General features: G+C 43.5%; 1 protein-coding gene across 14 annotated transcripts in view; it reads right to left on the reverse strand.

Annotated features, from left to right (window-relative positions):
- Positions 1-21,587, reverse strand: part of NTRK2 (neurotrophic receptor tyrosine kinase 2) — a 445,567-nt gene that overhangs the window by 190,788 nt on the left and 233,192 nt on the right. For all 14 annotated transcript variants that reach the window (XM_069229668.1, XM_069229708.1, XM_069229703.1 and 11 more), the window contains one exon: positions 2,005-2,193. In XM_069229668.1, coding sequence (XP_069085769.1) covers positions 2,005-2,193 — 189 coding nt within the window. The remainder of the gene's footprint in view (positions 1-2,004; positions 2,194-21,587) is intronic.

A 21,587-nucleotide genomic window follows, 5' to 3' on the forward strand; every position in this document is an offset into this window, starting at 1 on the left:
TGATGGGTAGAATACTTAAATTACTCTCAGCCACTGGTAATCACTTAAGCCACATTCCAACCCATTGTTATTCTGCACACCATGCCACCTCAGTTTCAAACCAGCTACATGCAAATCTGTCTTGGCCCTGCTTGTGTGTTTCATACTAGTGATATTCATTATTTTGAGTTCAGCCTTCCTCATTACAGCTTTTGTTCCATTCTTCCCTAGCCTTTGCCTCACAGTGTCTCTTGCTTGGAATTAACAGAAAGCCTTTTTCCAGGGAAGACACTGCACCGGAGAAGGGAGGGGCAGAGTTTAGAAAAACTTTTGTTTTAGTTAGAAGGCAAGTCAGTAGTCTGCCTCCAGCAGCGAGGAATGCTGGATTCAGGGTAATTAAGATTAGAGGTAAGTTAACAGGATCAGGCCCTCCTAGTTCTACACTGGGCATCCATGGAGTAAATCGCATGCAAAGTGATGAATAAATTGTATAAAATAATACCAACAAAATCAGGGAACACCAACGAATGTTGATATGGCAGTTGACCAACAATGTACTTTAACGTCTTGCAAAACCAGCACCTGAGTAGTAGCGGATCAGCAATAATTACTGATTGACATGCCCACATACACATCCACATGAACACGCCTAGAAATAGATTGCCGTACCACCCAAAAGTACATGTTGGTATCATAACAATGCTACCAGTGTAAATGTACATACTGCTGCACTTGCCAGCCTTCCTTATATTCTGCCCTCATGCAATTATGTGTCAGTTCCACTCCTCAAAAAGCATTGGAAGCATTTTCACTGCTTTCTATAGAAAGCCCAATCCCTGATACTGGTGATCTGTTGCTTGATTTAGATCCTTTGTGATCGCATGTTGATCCATGTGTCTTTGATGCCCTATTCGGCACGTTGACATCTTAGGGGAGGGGAGGGTGGAGCCAGAGAGCTAACAGATATAAACTTGCCGGTGGTCCCAGTTGGCGCTGTGGAGTGCTGGTATAGAGACTGAGATGTTACTTAAAGTCTGTTGGCAGTAGATGGCTGGCTAGTGACAATGGTCAGTGGTAACTGGTACCTGCTTCGCATTGCCTTCTGTTTGGGAAATTTCTTTGTGGTTTTCAATCCACTACAAGTTTACCCAGTCTTGAAATCCCAACATTAAGTGGTTACATAATCATTTTGATTTAATTCCCTCTCTTGGACTTCATTGTTTGTTTGTGTGTATGTGTATTGTTCTCATTTGTAATGATTTAGCCAATGCTCTTCTGCCCCCATTGTACAGTATGTAAAAAATATAAGTATCGGAGGGCAGTGCTTTTTTACAAGCCTGCCGCTGGCATTGTCGAACGTTGGAGCTACTGAATACCAATTCTGGCTGTCTAGATCACTCCATGCTCTTTCTTTCACCACATCACACCTCCTTACTCTCTACTCTTTTTATTTCACACTTGTGCTTTGTTTTTCATCTCTTCTATCTCCATTTCTCTTTTGTTCACTGTTTCCTTTCTTTCTCCCTTTTCTGCTTTTCAAACTGTTGCCTAAAATCTTATGATGAAAAATAAGTTCTGGTCCCCAAAAATAAGAGCTGGTGCCCACCACCTGCATCGATCGGCACACTTTAAACACTGTCATTGTGTTTCCTGCTCCTATACAGGTCAGATTCCAATTAAATTACTATCATTGAACAAAAGCTTGACCCATGACCTCATATGAGTAACTTAGAGTTGCTCTACTCAGTATCCCTGGCACTGCACTGCCATCCGCAATCTCAAGACTCCTAGGGCCGGAACAATTTGGCTTCTCCATAAAAAGGTATAACATCCAACCAAGTTGCTTTAGTACTGGCATTTGCAAATCTTGTTTCAAACATTAGAATCTGTGGACAGTACAAACGCAAGTGGACTTTATAATCTCCCATTCTTAACCCCTAACTGTGCATTATACCAGCATCAGATACATTCTCTGTGAAACAGGGACTTGGGCTAAGACATTGTTACAAAATCATCTCTACTCACAGGTGTCGGGTTTCAGGTGACTATTGGTGATCCCAAAGTACTGAGGATTTTCGATGACCGGGATCTTTGTCATTCCGATGATTACCGCATCTGGGCCCCCCTCTGAAGAGGAGGGAGTGTTACTCCCGTTGGAGATGTGATGGAGCGGGCTGGCAGAATCATCATCATTGCTGATCACGGATGAAGGCCCTGGAAAAGAATAGAAACCCACATGTTAATATGCATGTCCATAGACATTCCTATCACCGGTGTAATCCTAATGTACAATGGTTCAAGTAATTTCTAGCAGGATTGTATCGCACAAGTTAGCTCAAGGAGATGTTACGTTGACTCCGTCTTTTTTCCTTCTTGGTTGATAAAACAAGCATAATGGAGTTAGCAATTAGTAATATAAATTGTAATCTAGTGTAAGCCTATTTAGGATGTTGTGCCGGAATTATGTATTTCTGATTGACTGCTAAATAGATCAAAAAGTATCAGGAAGTATTCATTGGGGTTGATGGACACTTGCATCTTTCAATGCATTTCATTAAAAGTGTTGGTGAGAGACCTCTCTTCATCTCTGTAGTCCACTCTGTGCTGTAGATAAGTAGAGAGGAATGTTCCATGGATAACAGAAGTTCCTCCTTCTTTGTGTTATGAGATAGAAATCTCCCCACAGTTTGCTTGAAAAAGTGCTGGGATCCTGGGGAATAAGTGCAGAAGCTGCTCATCTCTTTTGAATGACAGGTTGGCCTTATAGTCACTCGAAAACATACTGCACCCTGACTTACAAAATAAGGAACGTGGAAAATGTGATCGTTAGCCACCAACATGATTTGGTATGCAGTTTTCCAAACAATGGGAATGTGGTCATTGTGGCTGCCCTATAGTAGGCCAGAGTCCACATGCCACGAAGAATGGGATCCCATCCGATGATCTTCTTCAAATATTTGAACATTAATATCACGTTAACTGTGTGGTAAACAAATTGGCATGGCCAAACTTCATTTAGTTGTCTGTATTTTGTTTTAGTGTTAATTCTACCAGCACATAAAGGCTAGGGGCTGTGTTTGATTGCTTTTTCTGAAGGCACCCACGCCCTGAGCACTGCTTTTCAATGTCTACAGTTCAGCCACTCCGGCTACTCACCTTTCAAATGCAAACATGACTTTAGATTTGCTAGTTTTAGTAGCTTGTTAATGGAGCCTATTATCGGTCACTATTTATTAAAATTCTGGCATGCCTCAAGAGATTAAGGGGCAATTGATTTCATGTCTACTAACTTTATAATTTTAGTACAATTGTGCAACTGAATATGCTGTATCGATCCACAGATACGGGACCAAGAAATAAGCTGAAGTCTATCATTTATGCTACAAATATGGCAATAAATATATTTAGTTTTTTTTATTACTCCATACCATAGTTCAGCCATTTCATAGCAGTGAAAACAGCGGGTGTAGCTACCACTTAATTTTCCCTTGCTGGACTCAAACGATTGACCTGTAGATCATAGTAGATGTCAGCAACAAAAACTGAACACAAAGACCCACGTATGAACTACTTACAATACTCCAGATGTAAATTAGTAATCCCTTTTTAACAGCCGAATGTCCCTTTCGTTTCCCCCTTAACTAGGAACCCTTTGCACTTGGGCAGTTTTCATTTCTGCCCATGGACCTGGTGAAGTCATGCTCTCGGGGGTTTGCCCGCTGATGCAAATTGCTTAATTATTTTACTGACAGACGATATTATAGGGCAGTTCATACTAAGCTCGAGGTTCACTGTAAAATAGCATTTTTCATCCATTACGCTCACTTTTTTACAGACACGCATCCTTCTGGTTTTTGAGCTAGTAAATGCCCTCTGGGACTCTTCAAACACGGAGCTGGAAAATAATTGGTGCAGTTTTTGTTAGGAGGTGTGTCGAGAGACCAATGGGAACGCAGGTGCCATGACAAGCTCTATAAACTGGTACAGATGTGTTACAGCAATAGAACCGCTTGCGTAAGGCTGGGTCTGTCACAATCAGTGGGACATCTGGCCATTCGCAACCAATGCGGTTTACTGTCCATGCATCATTTTAGCCGCGAGCATCGCATCTGTCCCATCAAAGATTCTCGCGAGGCTACGGCTGTTAGGCTGGGAGGTTTGAAGCAGGTGGACAGCATCAGGCACGGTTGTGCAGTCTTGCAAAGAGAGTTCAACCTGTTCCAAAGTTGAAGCCCACAGCCTCAAGACATTTTACGTGAATATTTTATTTTATGTTTTCATTTTTTGAAATAATTCTCAGCAGCAGGGCTGGCTTTAGCACTGGTGGTGCCCGGTGTGACAGTCTTTTTAGGACCCCCCCAGCACCCCGACAGACTTACTTCTACATGAATTCCCTCACTACCATTCTCCAAAAGTGCACCTCACCACTTCATAACCCCTCTCTGATATACTTTTAATTTTTTATAACGCTATTCATAGTTCACTCACACTCAGTTCTGTTATCTACATGGTAGACTTTCTTTGCAGCAGGCAAATAAACCCCCTTTGCTACTTTATGATAAGTTAAAACTGCCACTGGACAATATTTGATTGCTCACGAGTAGAAATATTAATCACCTGAGGTGTCTTGACATTTTTATTGTTGCCTGAAAACTGCTGGATACACAAGGAAGTTCAGTGCTTTTAAAACAATAGTTATTTTTAAGCACAGCGCCCTCCACAAAAGTCAGGTGCGGCTGCACAAGTCACACTGCCCTAAAGCTGGCTCTGCTCAGCAGAAAACAGATCTGAAAAAGTGCCAAATTATGTGAACTAGTAACACTGGCTGAGGCTTTTTTTTATCAGCAGTTATATCAAGAAGCACATATAAGGATATTTCAACTTTTTTTCTATTTGTAATTCTGGACTTTGTGTCTACATTTTTCTGTGCTCGCTGTCCATGATGCATTGATGCTTTAGAGATTGTGTGGTGATGCAAATGCCTCCGCCTAAAGGATACCCTCTAGTAGCACTATGCAGATACTAAAGATGAAATAATGGGAGGTGCTACATGAAAGGGTTGTGACGTGATGCTGGCCAGATGCACTGTACTCCACAAGCATAGCTGAATGTCCTTCAAAGTTCCAAGCAACATTTTGTTTAGCATTCCATGGGTGTTGTCTGCTATATGGAAGCCCCTTCATGGCTCCAAAAAGGACAGGGAGGACAGAACTGCAAAGGGGAGAAAACTGAGAATTATAAGAAGATTGTCAGGTGGCTGTCTTCATAGCTGTAAGAGTTGCTTGCCTGGAGCATGATGAGGTCAGTTACCCTTCCTTTCCTCCGTGCAGTTAAGAGTCTGTATTCAGGGAACACATCAACCAGGTACTCTCTTAGGGCCTCATTTACAAGAATCTGACGCATCGGCATCGATGCGTCAGATTTCTTGCGATCCCCTACATTTTCGTAACAATGCCATGGATGTGCTGTATTTACAATACAGAGCTCCATGGCGCACATTTTCACAGATGCGTCAGAAATTCTGACGCATCGGTTGGCGCTAAACTCACACATTGCTGGAGTAGCGTTATCAAAAAGATGCAACTCCAGCAATGTGAGGAGGCTACCATCGGAAAAAGCCCCACGTCAATTTTACGCCTGCTCTGAGCAGGGGGTAAAATTCTGACATAGTGAAGTTGCAGAATGACACAGTGAAATGTTGTGAATTTCACTGCATCAGTTCTGCATAGCTTTTTGCCTGGGAATGCCTATCCTGCCTACATTACACCCGGCTCAGGTATAATGTGATGCAGGGCTTTACAAACTGACGCACAGGGCTCAGTGTGTCAGTTTGTAAATCTGGAGCAGTGCAGTACACTGCTAGCACCACCATTGCATCAAAAAAAAAAAATGACACAGCAGTCGGGCAAAGGGCTTTTAAATGAGGCCCTTAGTTTGCCAGCTGATTCTTCTGTCCTGGACCAGCAGGACTTGATAGTAGAGGGTGGTTTTCAGTTCTCTTGGGAGGCTCTTGTGGTGTGGCTGTTGCTTGACAGCATGACTCAGTGTATTTAATGAGTCGGTGCCTCTAGAGCTTTACAGTTTTTACCTGGCGAATTTTACCTTTTGACTGCACTTTGCTGGAAGGCATTTTAGACCACTGTCAATTTCAGGATGCAAGTTGGCTTGTATTAGGAGATCAGCATGCTCAAGCCTGCTCAATTATTATTAATTGACATGCTTTGGGCCTTTCAAGGGACAGAAAAGCTAGATCCAAAAAACAATGCATTATGATACAGTATTGTCCGAGTGTCAGCAAACTCTCATCTTGCCTCATCCTGGACCACCGTTCCCACTGATTCCCTACAGGCTAGCCTACACTGAAGGCATGTATTTGTAGGGATGCTCTACTATTAGTGTGATCCTTTATTCTCCATTGTAGGAGGCTGGCCTGGCTTGTAGTGGGTACCAAAGGTACTTACACCGTGTGCCAGGTCCAGTTATCCCTTATTAGTAGAATAGAGGTGTTTCTAGCAGCTTAGGCTGATAGAAGGTAGCTATGGCAAAGCAGCTTAGGCTGAACTAGGAGACATGCAAAGCTCCTACTATACCACTTATATCATATGCACAATATCAGAAGAAAACACAATACACAGAGTTATTAAAAAATAAAGGTACTTTATTTTTATGACAATATGCCACAAGTATCTCAGTGAGTACCCTCAGTAAGTAAGTAAGTAATATACACAAGTTATATGTGCCCAAACCCAAAACAGGTAAGTAAGAGTCAGAAAAGTAATGCAAACAGTGTAAAATTACAATAGGTTGCAATAGGTGAACATAGGTCTAGGGACAACACAAACCATATACTCCAAAAGTGGAATGCGAATCACGAATGGAACCCAGACCTACGGGAGCTTGTAGAGAGTCGCTGGGACTGTAAGAAAACAGTCAGGGTGTCCAAGATACCCCACCCCAAGACCCTGAAAAGTAGGAGTAAAGTATACCTACTACCCCAAAAGGACACAATAGTCGTGATAGGGGGATTCTGCAAGAACAACAAACACCAGCAAGGCACTGAAGGTGGATTCCTGGACCTGAGGACCTGCAAAGCAAGGGGACCAAGTCCAAGAGTCGCAATAGTGTCCAGTGGGGGCAGGAGTCCAGGAAACCCCTGATGAAGGTGCAAGGAAGCTGCCTCTGGATGGAAGAAGCTTGGAGTTCTGCAACAACAAAGAGGACTAGGAACCTCTCCTTTGGATGGAGGATGTCCCAAGTTGCGTTGAAGGTTGCAGAAGTGTTCCCATGCAGAAATACCACAAACAAGCCTTGCTAGCTGCAAGGGTTGCGGTAGAGGTTTTTGGGTGCTGCTGGAGACCAGGAAGGACCAGGATGTCGCCCCTTGGAGGAGGAGACAGAGGGGGTGCTAAGCAATTCAGAGAGCCCCCACAGAAGCAGGCAGCCCCCGCAGAAGTACCCAAACTAGCACTTAGAAGATTTGTGAACCAGAGCTGGCTCAGAGTCACAAAGGAGGGTCCCACGATGCCGGAGGACAACTCAGAGGGTTGAGCACTGCAGGACGGAGTGCTGGGGACCCAGGCTAGGCTGTGCATGAAGGAAATCCTGGAAGAGTGTACAGGAGCCAGAGCAGCTGCAAATCACACACTACACAGGTTTGCAGTCTAGCGTGGGGAGGCAAGGACTTACCTCCTCCAAACTTGGACTGAAGGATCACTGGACTGTGGGAGTCACTTAGATAGAGTTTCTGTGTTCCAGGGATCACGCTCGTCAGGATGAGAGGGGACCCAGAGGACCGGTGATGCAGTCTTTTGGCGCCTGCGTTAGCAGGGGGAATATTTTGTCGACCCACAGGAGATTTCTTCTTGGCTTCCAGTGCAGGGTGAAGGCAGGTGACCCCCAGAGCATGCACCATCAGGAAACAGATGAGAAAGCCAGCAGGATGAGGCAGTACAATGTTGCTGGTAGTCGTCTTGCTACTTTGTTGCGGTTTTGCAGGTGTCCTGGAGCAGTCAGCGGTCGATCCTTGGTAGAAGTCAAAGAGGGAGATGCAGAGGAACTCTGGTGAGCTCTTGCATTCATTATCTGAAGAATTCCCCAGAGGAGAGACCCTAAATAGCCAGAAAAGGAGGTTTGGCTACCAAGAAAGGAGGGTTGGCTACCAAGAGAGGTAAGAGCCTCTCAGAGGGGGTCTCTGACATCACCTGCTGGCACTGGCCACTCTGAGCAGTCCAGTGTGCCCCCAACACCTCTGTTTCCAAGATGGCAGAGGTCTGGGACACACTGGAGGAGCTCTGGGCACCTCCCCTTGGAGGTGCAGGTCAGGGGAGTGGTCACTTCCCTTTTCTTTGTCCAGTTTCACGCCAGAGCAGGGCTGGGGGATCCCTGAACTGGTGTAGACTGGCTTATGCAGAGATGGGCACCATCTGTGGCCATCAAAGCATTTCCAGAGGCTGGGGGAGGCTACTCCTCCCCAACCCTTCACACCTATTTCCAAAGAGAGAGGGTGTAACACCCTCTCTCAGAGGAAATCCTTAGTTCTGCCTTCCTGGGCCAGGGCTGCCTGGACCCCAGGAGGGCAGAATCTTGTCTGAGGGGTTGGCAGCAGCTGCAGTGGAAACCCCGGAAAGGCAGTTTGGCAGCACCCGGGTTCTGTGCTAGAGACCCGGGGGATCATGGAATTGTCCCCCCAATACCAAAATGGTATTGGGGGGACAATTCCATGATCTTAGACATGTTACATGGCCATGTTTGGAGTTACCATTGTGACGCTATACATAGGTAGTGACCTATGTATAGTGCATGCGTGTAATGGTGTCCCCGCACTCACAAAGTTCGGGGAATTTGCCCTGAACGATGTGGGGGCACCTTGGCTAGTGCCAGGGTGCCCACACACTAAGTAACTTGGCACCCAACCTTCACTAAGTGAAGGTTAGACATATAGGTTACTTATAAGTTACTTATGTGCAGTGAAAAATGGCTGTGAAATAACGTGGACGTTATTTCACTCCGGCTGCAGTGGCAGGCCTGTGTAAGAATTGTCTGAGCTCCCTATGGGTGGCAAAATAAATGCTGCAGCCCATAGGGATCTCCTGGAACCCCAATACCCTGGGTACCTCAGTACCATATACAAGGGAATTATATGGGTGCACCAGTGTGCCAATGAGAATTGGTAAATTTGGTCACTAGCCTGCAGTGACAAATTTGGAAAGCAGAGAGAGCATACACACTGAGGTTCTGGTTAGCAGAGCCTCGGTGATGCAGTTAGGCACCACACAGGGAACACATATGGGCCACAAACGTATGAGCACTGGGGTCCTGGCTAGCAGGATCCCAGTGACACATAACAAACACACTGACAACATAGGGTTTTCACTATGAGCACTGGGCCCTGGCTAGCAGGATCCCAGTGAGACAGTAAAAACACACTGACATATACTCACAAACAGGCCAAAAGTGGGGGTAACGAGGCTAGAAAGAGGCTACCTTCCTACATCCATGAACCAGGAGCCACCAGTGAAACAACAACTCTTCCGATAAAAGATGAAAGCTCTGCCGCCATATTTTAGCTCATGAAAACACCTCTACTTCCAAGGGAAGAATTTCACATTCCACCGCATGGATTCATATTTCACAGATCCTAATTCTTTCTGCCACCCCCCGGTACCAGTCAGTCATACTGTGAGAAGGAAACTCAAGTCATAGAAAGACATGGGCACATATTTTATTTCCTTTAGAGGTATTCTTGCCCCTTGACTTTGGATTGGTTAATATTCTTACATAGCCGGATTGTCACTGACCAGGTATTTTTCAAGAATGAAAACATCTTAAACCGTCGAATGGAGACCTAGGAGAGGATGTTTATGTGTTAAATTGGATAAACAATACACGGTGTCAGCTTTTAATCACAGTAAGTTAAGGAAGTAGAATAGCTATTTGGAGAAGCAGAAAACGGAACAGAGCTGAAAACATCTTAAAAGTAGGTATTTTTGTGTTGCTAAATGAGTAACATTGATGTTTTAAATTCAGTTACCTCCTGCCCATGGGGAAATAGAGTAGCTTCTGATCACCTGACTCAGCAACCTATTTAAAAACACTACAGATAAAAACATAAAGACGAAATAAAAAAGACTGCGGGAACTTAAAGTACAAGATAGCAATTCCCTGTTCTTTTGTAAAGCAAAATTCTGTTTTTGAGTTCCTACACTGTGGCCCATATTTATACTTTTTTAGCGCCGCATTTGCGTAATTTTTTTACGCAAAAGCACAGCTAACTTACAAAATACAATTGTATTTTGTAAGTTTGTGCTGCTTTTGCGTCAAAAAGCAGCGCAAATGCGGCACAGAAAAAGTATACATATGGGCCATTGCATGTAACTTCACGCCATTTTTGCGTCAAAAAGCGGCGCAAATGCGGCACTAAAAAAGTATAAATATGGGCCTGTGTGTTTTGGAAAGGCCTAGAGGCCTGCATGGTCGGCTCCTGCTCTTCATCTGCCTGCAGCCTGGCTGCGCAGCATTTCCCCCTCACGTGACCTCACGTTCCCAAATTGCTTTTAGATGCCGTTTCCCACACCAGCCTCAAGCTCGCAACATGTCATCATGGCGCAAGCATTTTATGGTACGCTGAAGTCACTCCTGTGCAGGGGTGTCATTGGCTCCCCCCAGGGCAGCGCACCTTTAAATCATTATCAGACGTGACTAGATTCCAGGCCTAGCTCACGGAACTTATCTGAGCGAAACTCTGGCCACTCCGCACTGAAAGAAAATCAGCAGCGGGCGGAAGTGAAAAGCTTTGAATGTGTTATTTTCAGCTAATACTACAACATTGAGAATGTATGCTGCGCATAGCATATAAACGTCGATGATGGCCTTACTCCAAGTGACAATGAAGTAATAAAAAAGTATAGGAGCAAACTTCCAAATTTGCTCTAGCGTGTGGAGCCCTAAGGTATGGCCTTTCAAACATCTGGCATCACCGGAAGTGACATCAGCAGAAGTAGTTTTGTATTTAACACTGAGAGAGGTAGCACAGACAGCCAGAAAACACTGCCTTTCAGTTGATCTCACTGCTCATGTCCTAACAAGGGATAAGGATGTCTGTGGACATGCACAATGAAATACTTACATGCCCCTCTGTTTCATGCCGCTGTCCTTCCTTCCATCATTGCTTTTTCTTTTTATGCCTCATGCACTCTTCCGCCATCCACCCGTTTTCTCATCCTAGCTGCGTCAGTCATCCGTCATTTCCCCTGTGCCTTTTCTATCCCTTGTTTTTTCCCCATACCTTCCATCCTTTTGACCACAATTTTCTTTTTCCCCATTCTCTTGTGCACTCTTTTTTGACTCTATTTCTTGGTGTTTTTCAGTCTTCTCGCCTATCCTCATTAATACAAGTCAATGTTAACTAGGACCAGGTGAGAATAGTGTCATACTCCTCTGACATGTCATACGTTTGTATGTTTGGGTGGTGTTCCACCACATTATCACTTCTTGAAACAATGACATGCACGAATATAACAAGACCACGATATCAAAACTCGAAATTTCAGAATCAATATTACAGTAGATTGATATTTGTATCTATAATATACAACGAGTTGGAGCATGATCATTAAAATGCACCGGTGCTCACCGGAGGATACCTCAGTACTTTACCAGAAGTGATATCCCAATTGAAGCATAAGCAAAGATTCGTTTTCTATTGATAATCAATCAGGAGATCAATCTACAACCAGGCCAATGAAAATGAATTCCACCATCAACACAATGACACCAGTCAGGTCATTCTTCATCCAGATCCTGGCATCAACAATATCGCCACTGCGGAATTCTCCACCCAAGAGCTATATGACAACTCCCGACACGTTGATTATTTTTTGTTTTTTCCTATTTCCAAGATAAATATATATTAGAGCTGAAGCCTTTGGAAGCTGATGGCTTGGCAGACCTGCTGCTATACCTATATTTGGAAACAGTCCAGTCTATTGCCTCGAGGCACTGGCCAGAACACACCAGGAGAAGACGCTGATGACAAACACAACAAGGCCTGGTTGCCTGGCTTGAACAGAAAAAAAACACACTTTGCTGATCGAAAGCCGACCTCTCTATTCTGGTAGGATTCCAGCGAGCACTGTTGCATGAATCACGCAGTCATCGGCTAATTTCTGTAAGAGTGGCTAAGTACCACTTTATCTTGATTAAACGGGGTCACCTAATTACTTGTCACAGACACAATGAGCTGGGAAACATTTGCTGTTAACTGTTAGTGATTTTGTTCTGCTGAAAGGCACCTCTGGCTTCTTAGAAATCTGAAAACACGAAGACCCCATATAAGCAATTGCTTCAATAGTGGGAAACAAGCCATGTATGTGAAAGACAATATTTCTTTTTTTTTCAGCGAAGACAAGAAACTGTTTCCCACTTTTGCCTTCATTTCTTGAAGTTTGTTTAATGGATCACTTTCACGTGCCCCAACTCACTGCTTCTAATTTGTTTCTGGGGCTTGCTGTCCTGCTGCTACAATGCTACATATTCAAAGTAGATGGTCACCTCTGTAGGCGTGTGAAGAGGGTGTACGCAGCGTTCTGGGTTGATCGTTGCCTCTCTATCAAAAGTGAAAAGAAAACATTGCACCCATAGTTTTTATAGGTGAGCAGTGATGAGTTATTTAGCAAACAACCCCGATGGACTCTTTAATCTCTGGCCATTGCTGCAAAAAGGGTAAATCACACAAGCACCGGCAGCAGTCTTAAAATATAAATTAAAAGTTCTTCTTTAGCAGTGATGACTTCATTACCTCTGATGAACACTAAATATAAGTGCAAGAACAAATTGGGATTCATACTAATTTCTTTCATGCCAAGAACGAATGAGAGAAATCTTTTAACATTGCAGATTCTCCAAGCCACAACTGATTCACAGCACAAGAATGTCACGGCTGGAAATTCAGTCAGTCGTCTATTTAAGGCCTAACATAACATTCCACAAGAGCAGTGCTTTAAATGGGCCGGTACTCACCGGTACTGAGTACCGGCACTTTTTTATTTTGGGAGGGAGAGTACCGGCACATCTCAGGAAAAACGTAATACTTTTAATTGCATAGTACTGGCACTTCTCATAAACAAGCAGGTACTCTATTACAGAGTACCTGCACTTCTATTTTTCCATTTAAAGCACTGCACAAGAGTATCTTTAGATATTAGAGGAGACGCCTTACCCGGTTTACTATGGCAGGCTTCACCATAAGTGCCTTCTCTCATTCAGGTAAGTGAGTACCACTCTGAAAGGGTTCGAGCAGATAACTGGAAGTTCATACTATGATGATCCTTTGGACAAGTGTAAGGGTCCAGCTGAAAACGACTGTGAGTGAACCCAGGATCTCTCTTTATTTAACGGGTATCCATCCACGTAGCAATAAAAATCAAGTATGCATGTGTAATGAAACACAATGGTTTCTACACCCAAAGGTTATGCCACCTACATGTTTTAAAAGAAGACAATATGCCCATGTGGGTCACCCGGTTGGTGACGAGCACGGCAGAGGAGAGCTACCATAGGTGCGAAAAACGAGGCACTGTACCCTTGATGCAAGGGTGACTACAGAGGAATACCCACTCCCCCTTAGCCGATGAGGTCGGTTCAGAAACCAAGTGGGGTTCTGTAAAGCGGAGTGACAGGTAGGAGGGCCTTATTCCCCCTAGTTAAGCACACTCCTTTAGAGTGAGCGGTAGGTAGGCAGGGAGGTTCTAGCCCTGAAGAAAGCAGAGTGACCCGTATGGGCAAATTGTCTTTGGCTGAAACATGTGGGCCTCATGACTAAAATTCGTACTTTGTCAGAACAATTCATGGAGTTGAGAACTCCAGTTGGTGCCGACCCCTTTTCTAATTGTGCACAAGAGCCCTTTGCTTCATCGGAAATGCTAATACGACCATATCTTTGGAGAGAAAAAATGGCTTATTGATTCAAATTTACCCAAAACAGGATGAGTCTGAGAGCTCCAAGACCGACTAGGAAGCTCAGTGATTCATCTTTGGGGTAAACAAATGTTTAAAAAAGAAAATGGGCAAGTAGATGAAAGCCTTCAACTCTTAGCATAAAGTGCATTTTTTGCAGCCTTTGTGCAGCAGTGTGTTTTTGTCAGGGCCTGTATATTTCAGATACATTTTACTGGTCGAGACACCTTTAACAGCAGGTTTTAGCACCTGGACAAGTGACTTTGTAACAGGTTGGTTCTCTTTCAACAGATGACAATAAAAAGGAGATTGTAACGAAGGTGGCCATTTGTCAGTCTTATCTTCTTATAATCATTAAGCAGAAGTACAGTGTCCCTTCACAAATTGAGGAAAACATCAGATCCTTGGATCCTTCAGATTATATAGGGAATTCCAGCTACAGTTCTAGTCTACCCCCTTTCAGAATTCTCTTCTGCATCTAATCCACTTTTAAGTGGAAGAACGAATCTCATCTCAAACGAATGGTACCATAAAATCACATTTCAGAATCAGGAAGGATTTTTGAGCAATATGTTTTCAGTCAGGAAGAAAAACAAAAATTATTCTCTAGTGAAAAATCTGAGAGATTTCAATCACATTGTTCTTTATTATCACTTCACAGTGTAAATGAGTATTTATCTCATGTATTTCCTCTTTCCAGGGGCTTAGATGATGATATTGGATCTGACAGATGTTTATCTTTTGATTCCAGTAGATCATGAACACATGAGATCCCTATAATTTATTTGGCAGGGTCAGCCATTTGGATTCAGTACTCTTCATTTTGCCTGTCAGCCGCTCCTTGTTATTTCACTAGGCTTCTCAAACCAGTAGTGATGGTACTTTGCACATGAGGTGTACATAGGATGGTTTATTTGGACATTATGATTTTCCTTACTCAGTATTGTGTAGTCTTGGAGGCACAACTTCATTTGGAGAGTCTCCTTATGCTGGATCTAAGTTTTATCTCACTGTGAAACTTTGAAAGAGGAGGGATTTTTCTGGTCTCTTATAGATTCCAAAAGAGAAATATTAAAACTCCTATAGGCAAAGATATCCTTGATGAAAAATAAATTATTACAGGTTCATCTCTTCCACCAAAACAATCTTTCCGGGTCCACTCAGTTACTGGGATTTGCAATAGCTGAAAATAAAACATCTGAGAAGGTTCTATCTTACACAGATTTGATTAGTTTAGAGCATGACACCCAAGAAAATGTTTTATGTACTTAGACCACTCAAAAGCTTGGCATTGTAATGCAATTTTCCCCATAATCCCAGATGTCTTGAATTGGATGCAATCTCACAGAGGGTAGGGGACCTATTGTGACATCTTCTTGTGTGGCTGAACATGGCCAAGGAAAGAGTTATTATTAGAGCTTCTGTCAGGCTCCTTTACAATCTGCAGGTTCAAAAAGCATGGGGCAAGTTGTGCACTGCAATTATCAATGGACAATCTTACCAGAGATATGTAAATTACCTAGGCAGTGTTGGAAAAGGCCATAACTTTTTGCCTTCCTCCTCCTATTTTTATGACCCTATTTTTTTTGGCTTGAGGACTCTGGACACTTTACCACCGATAATCAGTGCTAAAGTGCATGTGCTCTCTTCCCTAAAATTTGATATGACTGGCTTACACTTGTTTGGCATATTTAATTTACTGTTAAGACTCTTGTAAATTGGTATACCATATACCCAGGGCCTTTAAATTAAATACTACTAATGGAAAAGAACAGATGATGAATAGAATGCTGAAAAATGCAAACATTCACCACAGTCACAAAGATCTAGGTTTAATCCATTGTTTTTTTGCCCACAACGTCCATACCTCCTTTAAGTTGTTTCACCCTTTGCTACAATATCCATCTGTTTGGAACAACTAAGCAGACTCAAAGCAAAAGTGCTTCTTGTTAATCCCTTATGGAGAGCACAGTCTTGGGGTCAATCTTAATATTCCTTTTTGGGGATCTCAATCTTGGTTTCCTTCTCTCCTGGAATAGTTTGTGTTTCTTCCTTGCCATCAGCATCTGTTGATGAACTATTGGGGGTTTGCGAGTGTGGGGGGGGGGGAGCCACCCAGCGATTCTGTTATTAATCTCCATTTTATGGCTTGGAAAACTTGAAGGGTAGATGATCTCTCCTGTGCTTGAAGAGTTGACCTCACAACTTAGTCAGTTGTCATGGATCAAAGGAACTACCAAAGCTTACAAGTCAGCTTTGGGAAAGTTGGTCTAGTTGGTGCATGGAAAGACATTTTCATTCCGTTGATGTATATTTCACAGTAGTTTGTAATTTATTTGCTTCTCTGGCTTCTCAGAGAAAAGCGATTTGGAATTATTAACGGCCATAAGTCTACAAATTTAACTGAACATGCGCATGTCGATAATAAACCTACTGGAGAACACTCTTCAGTGAGGAAATTGTTAAAAAGCACTTGATATTCTAATTATCCCAAACAGAGATATTCCATTTTATGGGATGGAAATCTAGTAATTCTCTTATTCCATATATGGCCATATAATAGTTGCCTTCATCTTAAAATGACTTGTTTCTTTTAAGAGGATCTCTGATGTCAATGCTTTGAATATTTCTGCAAGACTTTATACTCCTCTGTTAGGTTCTCCATTAAAAGACATACAAATATTCCTCTACTACAGGTGAGTATCCATATTTTGTATCTCATTCAAAATTATGTGCTGTTCATTGTCATGAAGAATATACAATTAAAATCTCAAATCTAAGAACATCTTCTTCTAAACTTTTTATATGTTAATGAAGCTGTATTCTCCAGTTTATTCCACCACTTTAGCTAAATGAGCTAAGTAGGTGATATGCTTAGCAGGAATTTGAATGTTTTTGGAGCTCAGTCCATCAGGGATGGCGTTGAAAGCCTTTTAGGCTAGGTCAAGGTTGGAAAACATTCACAGATCAGCTGACTACCCGAGATACAACTTTCAGAATGTTTAATTCACCCTGCAAATTTTATGAGCTTATTAATAAATTTCTTATTTTGTTTCTTCTATTGCTTGTTTCCAGAATCTCATGTGGATCCTAAGGGATTCTCAAGAGATGAACGAGTGTTTGCTCAGTCACACTGATTTGATAATTTGCAATGGAGATTCATCTAATACAGATAAAGATGTTTTCCTTCTGTTGGGCTTTCTTTTATTATGAGAAGTCTTCCTTTTTCTACATAGACTTTAATTTGCTTTAGCATCAAGAAAAGAGGATGTGAATGTGTCCAGACTGCTTAATACACATTATGGGTAGATTTGATTATTACAATCAGTAAACAACAATAGTGATCATGTAAAAGTGCTATTCATTTGTTGTTCATGTGGCTGCTGTGAATAAACAAGCAAGATTCAAGAATGCACAATATTCATCTCCAAGTATCATAAAAACAGGCCTTTTATTCGTTAACATATATAGAAAAATCTGCATTACTAGTCACAATTAGGAAGCTAAGTAAACGGGTTCTTAATCTGTATTGTGGGGTTTTTAATTGTGGCAAATAAGAAAATTGCATAAATCACACTCTGCAGGTTGTATTTGGCTATGTGTGGCTCTGTTAGTGTGGAAATGATCTTGGTGAGAAAAAAAAACATATTGACAGGCACAGGTAAAATGGGAGCATTTGTATCTTTTGCAAAGGGTGAAAATCAAGAACTTGGCAAAACTTAACAACCGAAAATAATCAATCAATCAATCAGGTCATAATTGTAGAGTGTTGCTTGTCACCTGCTAGAGTATCCCGGTGCTTGTTGCAGGTTTTAGTCGAAGAGCCAGGTCTTGAGCCCTTTCCTGAAGTTGTTCAGCGACGGTGCAGTGCGGAGGTAGGTGGGAATGTGTTCCAGGCTTTTGGCCGCGAGATGGGAGAAGGAGTGTCCTCTGGCGCAGCAGCGGCTTTTATGCGGGATCTGTGCAAGGGTGAGGTGTGCTGAGCAGAGGTTCCTGGATGGTTGGTGGAAGTGTAAGCAGTGGTTCATGTAGGCGGGTACTTGGTTGTTGAGGGCTTTGTAGGTGTCGGTCAGCAGCTTGAAATTGCATCTCTTCTGGACCAGGAGCCAGTGGAGGTGTTTCAGGTGCTGTGTGATTTGGGTTCTCCTGAACAGGTTGAGGATGAGTCTGGCGGCTGTGTTCTGGATCGTTTGGAGTCTTTGCATGAGTTCCGCAGTGGTGCCTACATAGAGTGTATTGCTTTAGTCCTGCTGTAGAGACCCCACTCTAACTCCTGAGCTGCATAGTGACTGTTGCCAAGTGTTGGGACAGTTTGCCTCACTGTTCTCCCTTACTCCTGGGATTACCCATGATGTGGACACAGGAGACAACCTCCATGTCAAGAATAAGTCTTACAGGTTGTAGGATAAGGTGAGGGCCAGCATTAAGAGTGAAGTCTCTAGAATGCTGGAGTTGAGAGTTACAGAACCCTCAAGTAGCCCCTGGTCCAGTCCTGTGGTGATGGTACGTACCAAAAGCTGCCCGACTAGGCACCACACATGAACTGAGGTTCTGTGTGAATTACAGAGGGCTACATTCTGTGACCAAGACAGATGCTCATCCCATCTCCGGGCTGATGAGCTGATTGACTGGTTAGGGGCTTCCCAGTACTTCTGATCTCACATCAGGGTACTGGCAGATTGCCTTAACAGATGGTGCCAAGAAGAGGTCAGCCTTCTCCACTCCAGAGGGCCATTACCAATTGCGTGTAATGCCCTTTGGGCTCAAAAATGCTCCTGTCACCTTCCAGAGGTTGGTGAACCAGGTACTTTCCGGTCTGGAGGCCTTCTCAGCCGCCTATCTGGATGACATAGCTGTCTTCAGTAGCACCTGAACAACTACCTCTTTCACCTCCAAATAGTGCTTCAGGCTCTGCAACAGGCAAGCCTGACAATCAAGGCTAGTATGTGCCAGAGAAGGCAGTGGTCTGTGGTGTATTTGAGGCAGAGGTGGGCAGAGGTAAGATGTAGCCTCTCTAGGCCAAGAGTGAAACTATCATGACCCAGTAGCACCCCAAAACCCAGACTGAGGTCAGACCATTCTTGGGCCTCACTGTGTCCTATAGAAGGCTTGTCAAGGGATATGACACCATTGTTGCCCCATTGATTGAGCTGAGTTCTAAGAAGAAGCTCAGAAATGTGATTTGGACAGAGGCTTGCAAAAAACCATTTGACTACCTGAAGCAAGCCATAGGCACAGCCCCTGGGCTTAAGGACCCTGACTTTTCCAAGGAATTTATCGTTCAGACAGAAGCCTCAGAACTTAGCATAGGGGCAGTTTTATCACAGCTCCATGAAGAAGACCTGTTCCAACCTGTAGCCTTCATCTCTAGTAGGTTACTTCCCTCGAAACAGAGGTGGAGTGCTATAGAAAGAGAAGCTTTTGTGGTGGTTTGTGCCCTGAAGAAGTCGAGGCACTCACTTCCTGATTCAGACTGACCACAGGCTCCTAAGGTGGTTCATGCAAATAAGGGATGAGAATCCAAAACTGTTGAGGTGGTTGATCTCCCTACAGGGTATGGACCCCAGGGTGGAACGCAGACCTGGGGCAGACCATGCCAATGCGGATGGTCTATCTAGGTGTTTCTGTCTTAGTCATGAGAACTCCGTAAAGGTTGGGTAGCTCTCCCCACTTTCAACTGGAGGGGACATGTGTTAGCCCTGACAGCCTTAGGGTGGTCTTCCACCACACTTTTTGCCTGTTTACCTCTCATTTTTGTGGTATCATTTTGTTGGCTTTAGGACTCAAAGCGCTTTACCACTGCTGACCAGTGCTAAAGTGCATGAGCTTCTACTCAAAACACTGTAACATTGGTGAATCCACAATTGGCTTATATAATTTACTTATAAGTCCCTTGTAAGGTGGTATACCATGTACCCAGAGCAGTAAATAAAATACTACTAGTGGGACTGCAGCACTGATTGTGACACCCACTTAAGTATACCTTTAAACATGTCTCAGGCCTGCCTTTGCAGGGCCTGTGTGTGCAGATTTCACTGCCACTTCGACTTGGTATTTAAAACCTCTTGCTAAATCTTACAATCCCTTTTATCACATATAAGTCACACCTAAGGTAGGCCCTAGGTAGCCCATAGAACAGGGTGTCATATAAGTATAAGGCAGGACATGTACATTTAAGTTTTACATGTCCCGGTAGTGAAAAACTCTCAAAGTCATTTTTCACTACTGTGAGACCTATTCCTCCATTGGGAATTCCTTAATATACCTTTACACTTTAATTCCAGATCAGAAAGGAGTAGCTTAATCAGGTTTCATATCATTGGAATGATAATGATAAATCATCTTTAATGGTAAAGTCTGATTTAACATTATTATTTTAGAAATGTCACTTTTAGGAAGTGGGCATTTCTCTGCTTTTACTGCTTTGTGTGCCTTGCAGCCTATCTCAAATACACATCTGGGCTAGGTGACAGCTATACTTTGTATATTCCCTCTAGACAGCCACAATCACAGGAGGGGTGGGTGTGACAAAGGACTCCTCTGCACTAATTTGCATTCTGGTGAGCCTTCCTGGGCAGGAAGGGTGGAGGGGAGCTAACACTTACACTTTAATAGGGGCGTGCCTGCTCCCACACAAAGGGCTGATTACGCCTACTGATGGTCCGGAGCCAGGGCTGGGATGAAAGGTCAACCTGTACACTTCAAGGAGCTGCTTTGAAGTTACTCCCACTTTAAAGGCACATTTCTGTATAAGAACAAGGCCTCTGGCCCTATCAAATCAGCAGACTACTAGACAGGGAGGAACTCTGCTGCAGTAAAGACTGCTGTGCTGTAAGGATCGCCACTCTGCCTTAACTGACTGTTCTAGGAGCTGCTTCTCTGTTTGCTGAGCTGCCCTGCTTCCTGCTTATCTCTGCCCTGCTGAGGACAAGGACTGGACCTATCTCATTTGAAACCAGAGTGACTCTGTTCTTCTGCAGGCCCAGGGACATCAAAGACTGCCTCCAACTGTCTTGGTGCTGCTGTACTGTGACATCTGTGCAGTCTTACCCTTGTCTGAGGTACCCCCTCCAGTCCTGGGCTTCAGAAGTGGGTTTTGCTGCTGCTTCCTGCTAAAAACTGATGCATAGTCACCACTGTGCCAGTTGGAACCGACGTATCGCCCTTGCGACGCAGAGGCTGTTCGACAACAGCGGATTCACAGCTTGCACTTCCCGACAACGACTCGGCTCGACGAGGATGCATTGCATTCATCTCTATGGAGCTCAACGCCGATGCAGGATCTGACTGATGGAAAGTATCACTGCATCACCTTCGCATTTGCTCCTCGACGTCAACGTTTGCTCCATCCAAGGTACATTTTCAGCGAACCCTGCATGGTTTCTGTAACTGGCCTATCCTCCTTTGCAGTCAGCCTGAACTTTGGACTTGCACCAGTTCCCCGCAACCTCAAGTACCTGTTTGACCGCTAGTGACTTCTGAGCACTATTTTTAGTTTAATCTTTAAAATTTCATATCTACTCTTCTTCTGGTTGGATTTTGGTGTTTTGGTCTTATTTTAATCAGATACATACTTTAATTTTTTTTAATCTGTGTGGAGTCTTTTGGTGGTGTTTTTTTGTGTTACTCTGTGTGTGTTGCACAAATACTTTACA

Source organism: Pleurodeles waltl, chromosome 1_1, assembly GCF_031143425.1.
Source record: "Pleurodeles waltl isolate 20211129_DDA chromosome 1_1, aPleWal1.hap1.20221129, whole genome shotgun sequence".
NCBI classification, from domain to species: Eukaryota; Metazoa; Chordata; class Amphibia; order Caudata; family Salamandridae; genus Pleurodeles; species Pleurodeles waltl.